At 29.0% G+C, this 7151-nt stretch overlaps 1 protein-coding gene across 1 annotated transcript in view; it reads right to left on the bottom strand.

Annotated features, from left to right (window-relative positions):
- Nucleotides 1-1574: 1574 nt before the first annotated feature.
- LOC129963386 (choline transporter-like protein 1) overlaps nt 1575-7151 on the bottom strand; it is a 46835-nt gene continuing 41258 nt past the window's right edge. Inside the window, exons 18-19 of the mRNA XM_056077723.1 lie at nt 6426-6518; nt 1575-5144 (exon numbers count right to left, since the gene is read on the bottom strand). Coding sequence (XP_055933698.1) covers nt 5076-5144; nt 6426-6518 — 162 coding nt within the window. The 3' untranslated portion in view covers nt 1575-5075. The remainder of the gene's footprint in view (nt 5145-6425; nt 6519-7151) is intronic.

Raw genomic sequence — 7151 nt, 5'->3', positions numbered from 1 at the left:
TTGGCAGGACATTATTTTTTCTTATATATTGAAAGATAATACTTGCTTTTCCTTACAGTTCTTCTTATTAGCGTGTTTCAATTCGTTATTGATTTCCCATGCTGTTACATGGGCTCGATAATACAAGTATTTACCGCTCGTATAATGCCCGGTGCAACCTACCGTGGGAGGTTCTTTCTGTCATTCGTAGAGGATAGCCAACCCCACATCATTTCTATAGTCATCGGTATCGAGAACCAAACATCATATCGAAAGCTTCTCGTCCTCAAATATGAGATGTACTTCGGTGGGATAAAATAAAAGATAAGATCATTTAAAATAACGTAAAACTTAAAGTTTTATTTTATTAGGGGAAACAACATTTGAAGAGGTTGAAAGATTCGACGACAACTTGAAGAAATGGGAAAGAATCAAGAGTCTCAACAAACACCGAAGCGCTCATGGCGCATGCGTCTTCAAAGATTCCATGACTGTTTCACTGTGTACCGTTCCAGGTAAGATTTCAAGGAAATCTTAATCAAATTTAGTGGCATATTCAACAGAAATCTTTATAGATTGCTTCATTAAGAAGTGATTTCTTTTTATTGAAAAATATTTAAAATAACCAACTTTGTATCGATGAAAAATATACCTTTCTTTAATACTAATTAGGGAATTTAAAAATAATTATTTATGATTAAGTTTTTGTTTTTGTAAACGTTCTTATTGATATTTCCATTTAAATATTTATAATGAATATAATATTTTTATATGTTATCTGTTCTTTCGCAGGTCATATCATTGTGCGACCGCTGAACTTGCAACAACCCAGTCCTTAATGTAGCATGAACCGAAGAGATGTTTAGTTTTCAAAAAAGAAAGAAAACAAAACTAAATTCTTTAAAAGAAAAACTGATTTTCACTTTTTCAGTTTCAGTCTTTGCTTTCGATAAGTCGTTGTTTTAATATTTAAAACCCAATCTTTAAAAATTTATGATAAATATTTTTGATAGGCTTTATTTTTATACTTAAAATTAAAAATTCATAAATTGGCATAAAGTAAGGATTTAACCTTCTGATTCACATATTTCTTTTATTTTATTTTAACGATGTCTTTTTCGTATCATTTTATGCATGAATTTGTAAATTTTTATACAGATTTTAGGTCTCATACCATTTTTTTCCCTTCATTTTCTTTGGTTGCATGTTTATGTGTGCAAGTCTAAATGCAGGATATTGGTAGGAATATTATGATATTTTTCTTCAAAATAAGAATTTCCAGCAACTGAAGAAAAAGATGTTTTTATGAATATATCTATTTTTAAACAACTTTTCTATTTTTGTTAAGGATTTTTTTTAAAGTTTTTATTTGTAAAAATATCAAATAAAATAATTAAATTCTAAATTTTTGTTTTTATTTCTTTTCCCATCCTATTGAAAGATGGATTACATAAAAAGTAACAAATAAACGAAAACCCCAAATCATAAATCAACACAATTTATGAAATACAAAATATTTTTATTCATTTTATTCGTAATGAATGAGCATAGTTATGATACAATCATCTCAATTAAGATAATTTTTGGTCCAATAGTTAATTATTTTTTTTTTCAAAACATTCAAAAGTACGAAAAATGATGATATAATGGAAACACGTGTACATTAAAGAGTAACTATACCGCTACGTTAAGTGAAAATATTTTCAAAAAGTTGAAGTGCAGTTATTAGACAATTTCTAATTATTAAAATAAAACATCAGACATGTATTTTATCAAATATTAAAATAAATGAAAAACATTTCAAATTTAAACACGAATTGATAAAATTTGACATGAACACACACAAAGCTTGCTTTAAATACCACATTTGTACTTTGTGATAGGCTTAATCCACGCACACCTACGATTACATTTTAGTACAAAAAGCAATGTAAAAATTTTATTTTCATAATAAAGTATAAAATTAGAACGGACGCATTTGATATGATTAAATATAAGGTTGAATGTTGTCACTGAATAGCAGTAACCTCTATCAAGTTAACCCTTTCTAGGGCCGTTGGAAGTATGCTTCCCACCAAATTTATCAATTTTTGTATGAAATTATGTAGGTTGCATAAGTCCTGACAAATTTTTTAGTAAGTCAGAAACTTAGATGCTTCAGTTCTTTACCTCAGACAAAATGATGTGTCTTGATTTGGTTCTTAATTATTAATTAACCAAATTAATTAATTAATCAAATTAAATTTATCTAATAAGCTAAATGAATCCTTTCTTATTCTAATTTCAAACCTAAAAATATTTTAACATAGTATGACTAGAAAAAAATGGCCCTTTAAAGAGTTAAAGTAGTATACCATTTCTTGGTATATTTAAGATTTTATATGAGTTGAAAAATCCGTGTCGAGATATTTTTTCACCTGAATCGTATAAAGTACCATATAATTGAAATAATAATAGTCTTAAAATCGTCTCTTCTGATATTTATCTGTTTACTAAAAATTAAAATTTTCCTATATCAATGTGATACAAGGAATTTGTACCTTACTGAAATATGAAATTTTTAAAAATTATCACAGAAATAAAAAATGTTTATTTTTATAAAGATATAAACTAACTCATTTTAAATTACTTTTCACTAAAATAAATTAAAAATAAGCTTATTAGAAACTGAGATTATACATAAACAACAAGATTTTTAAGTTTATTCGAGGATAGTTAACTATTTCTTTTACTTTTTTACTCATAAATTGCATCTGAAATAAAAGCAATTAAATACCGATTAAATTTTTCGCATGAAACCATTTTACTTAATAAAATTATATAACTGCTGATATTCTCCATTTTTAAAAGTCCCTGATTAATTATGATAAATTTATTTATTCCTGATATAATAGGGTTACAATGTTCAATATTTTTTATTCTTTTTAGTCATGACTCTAGCTTGCATAAACCTTATCATTAAACAGCTCAAAATACAAACATTTGAATCTTTGAGCAAAACAGCGATGAAAAAATAAAATTCAGTGAAACTTTTACCATTGTGCATGGTTTGTAGCAATAATATTGTATTTAATAACTCCGATTCAAAAAATTTCACACATCTAAAGCAAAAATATGGAACTTTGTATTATAAAGTTTAAAAAATCCAATAAAATTAGAAAACATCTCACATGAATGCATGAAACCATGAGAGAAAATTAGATACATTTGGTGTCTAATCTTATTTTGGCGTCGTCAGAGTACTGCTTGCAAATAACTATGAAAAGGATAGCTTATACTTAAAAGTTTTTTCAGCAACTTTTAATAATTAATCATCATTACATAAAAAGAAAAAAATAATACATATATTTTTTTCCAAAAAATTCGAATTTAATTTCACCAAAAGCTTAATGTTCGCGTTTTGTCTACATTTGTATGCAGTTTTAGTTCATCATTATTTCCTAAAGAAAACTGCAGCAGAAACGCTCCGTTTGCTGTTAGAACGTTAATGTGATTGCATTCATCAAATACAACGTGGAAAGAGAGGATTCGTTTTTTTAGATAATAATATTTTCGACATATATGAAAAAAATATTGGTAAGAAAGTACTAAAATATTTTAGGCTAAGAAGAACGAATTTTTTTATTATTTGACACATGATGTTGCTTTAGTCACGGTGTTTTGAAGCTCTAAATCGCATGGGCAATGAATATTGAAGCTCTAAATCGCGTAGGCAATGAATAAAGCATAAATGGCAATTTTCATCATTATCTATTAATCGCATATATTTTTTCACTTGCTTTTACCAGCATTGGATTATTATTATGTCTGCTTCTTTGAAAGTAGATGCGTTTTTAAAAGGTTGACCTGCTTTTACCAGTATTGCTTTATTACTACGTATGCTTCTTTGACAGAAGATGCGTTTTTAAAAAGTTGGCGTAGAACTATGACATCACAACTGTTATTTTCATGGAATGTAATTTTTTTCTGAGGAAATTAAATAATTTTATTTTTATAATATGTTTAAGTTCAAAAAAACTTCACTCGCGTTTAATAACAGTTTTAACAGTTAATAACAGTTTTGATAAAAGTACTTTCTCTTTCCCCCAATGGAGAAATATCATTTCATTCATTCTTAAATAGGAGACATTGAAGGATTTGACTCCTGTTCTAAAATAAATCCATTATGAAACTGTTTTATGATCTCAGAAATTAGAAAATAGCAGTTTGTGTTTACAAAAATATTGTTTTCATAAAAATTTTATATAAATTAATATTTTTAAAAATTTATTGGTAAGTAGTTTATCATTTGGAAATCGCATTGCGACGGAAATGCTTGTTATTCAGCTTTCAAACGTGGCATTCCTTTTTATGATAACATGAAGTTGTTTTGGTTAGGGGGTTTTGAAGCTCGAAATCGTGTAGGCAATGAATAAAGCATAAATGGCAATTTTCATTTTCAATTATTATTATTTATTTGTTTATCTTTTTGGCTGGCAAAAAAGTTTTGGAGCTCTCGTAAACCGGTTTAAACTGGTCAGTGACTTAAATTAATTAAGACAAATAATGACTTAAAAATAATAATGTTCTCACATGATAACTTGAACGTTGCAATCGTAGATTTCAGGTTTTTTTTTTTTTTTTTTTTTTTGTCAAACTTACTAGGATCTGAGTTTGGACGAAGTACTGAAATGAAAATCTCCAAAAGGTACTGAAATATACTAACAGTTATTTTTCGATACGTTTCATGCTACCCTAAAAGCTTTAAGACCAGTCAAAAAGATTTAAGAAGAATTTTGGAAAATATATTTCTTCTGATGTTTTTGACAGTCCAACTCACTCAGTTTATTTTAGTCATTGTAGTTCCTGATATGTAAAAATGAAGTATGTCATTACTTTGATGATTGGTTAATTTTCATCGACTTAACTCGTAAAAATCATTTTCAGAAAGTCAATGCATGTAAAAAAACGAATTAAAAATGCTTAAAATATGAAATAGCTAAGTATAAGACAAAATTACATATAAAATGCTGTGAGATTCTCTCTGTTTCTTTCTTGCTTTTGTACTTCTGAAATCAGTCTATTTTTTTCACTTATGTTAATGTTGTTGAATCAGTTCAGTCTATATCTTTGCCCTTCGGCATTGGAGCAATTCTCGCATTCCTCCTGCTGTTTTCCACAAATGTCTAGATAAAATGCAGAAAGTAAAAAACATGCATAATTTATTCTTATAAAATATATATGAATATAGGAAAAAAACGGACTATGTTTAAAATTGATAAGTTTCGCAGATGCTAATGTGTTGCAACGTATTTTATCTATTTCTGAAACGTCTAATTACTGGTATCGAAAAGTGGATAGTTTATAACAACGTAAATCGAAAAAGATCATGGATCGAAGATGAACCGTCCCAGACGATACTAAAAGCTGATATTCATCAAAAAAAGATTACGCTGTCAGTTTGGTGGTATTATAAAGGAATTTTGCACTTTGAACTTTTACCAAGAAACCAAACGATTAATTCAAACGTTATATTTGTGCAAGTTGAGGTTGAAACTTGTAAAGTAAGGGTTTGTAGACGAGTAACAAGACCACTAGACAAAAGTGTACACTCGTGTCCGGAAGTTGTTACCTGGCTTATGAAGTTACCACCATAATACTCCTCCACCTGTGAGTCGGCAGAGTTTATCGCGCCAAGCGTCATGGCGGGCGACGAACGTAATTATCGCACCAAATGTTATGGCGAGCGATTGTTGCCGGTAGATGGCACCAAGACAGCTGCTCGAAGAAGGCGTTTGTTCAGAGCCAGGGTCACCAATGTGCAAGTTGAGGTTCGGTCTCGCAACGTTAGGGTTTGTAGCCGAGTAACAAGACCACTAGACAAAAGTGTACACGCGTATACGGAAGTTGGCTTATGAAGTTACCACCACACATTCAATAACTCACCAAACTAAGCGACGCAGTTCAAGAAAAGCATATAGGACTGGCAAAACTTAGAGATATTGTTTTCCTGTATGATAATGCAAAGCCCCACACATCTTTGGTCACTCGCAAAAAATTATTTGAACTATGTTGGGATGTTTGGATGTCACATCTACCATATAGCCCTGACCTTGAGCCATCAGATTACCATTTATTTCGCTCCATGCAGAACTTCTTGAATGGTAAAAATTTTAATGACATTCATGATGTAAAATCCCATTTATTTCGGCTTTTTCATTGCAAAAATCGGACGTTTTATGAACATTGAATTATGGCACTACCTGAAAGGTGGTAAAAAGTCATCGATAAAGACGGACAATGCCTAACTGAATAAAGTTATATTTTTAGGTAAAAATTTTGAATCTCCTTTCTTATTTGAAATCCGCAATTACTTAGTTTCCAACTCAATAAAATGGATTCTAGTGTATTAGTTTTTAACAGAGTCAATAGCAATATGGCAATTGAAAAGAAAAACTATCACTTACCATCAGACTTTTACTCATAAAGTAAGGTCTTGTAATCCCGTCATTCATTTGGCAATCTTCACAAAAGCACAGCAATAGAGTGTCAATTGCCATCTAAAATACATAAAATAAGGTTATTCTGTTTTCAAAATATTATAGAAAACAGCTTCATAGAAAATTACCTGTTGACCTGCTCTCGTTCAGCTAGTAAAGATTGTTTCCCAGATATTTCGCTGCACCGGACGTAAACAAACGCTACAATCTTAGCAAATGTTTCACTTCGTTTAATAATCATATAGTGCATATTTAAGAAATTCAAAATATTTCCTAATTTTGAAAAATTTATGAAATTAATTTAAGACATTTTTATTAATTAAAACCATATCTTATTTATTTGTAAATTGAAGAATTAAATTATCCGTTTTCCAAATTATGTAGTATTGTTGCTAAAAAGATATTATTATTAGAAACTTTGTAAATGAAAATGAAAATGACTATGAAATTGTTCTTTTTAGTCCTTGTATAGCAATTTTTCATTATTAAATTATTTGTAAATTATAATTCGTAATATAGCAAGTGATAAGATCTTTTCAACAGGTGATAAAGATTCTTTTTCTGTGCTGAAAAGAAACTAAGAATGGTGTTGTGTAGAATAAACCACCTTTTTGAATATCATCACTATATCTCCCTTCTGATAACACTATTCTGAGATATTATTTCTATCATTTTCTTCGTTTTTTTATTGCA

Source organism: Argiope bruennichi, chromosome 3, assembly GCF_947563725.1.
Source record: "Argiope bruennichi chromosome 3, qqArgBrue1.1, whole genome shotgun sequence".
NCBI lineage: Eukaryota > Metazoa > Arthropoda > Arachnida > Araneae > Araneidae > Argiope > Argiope bruennichi.
This window is presented reverse-complemented; position numbering and strand designations above follow the sequence as displayed.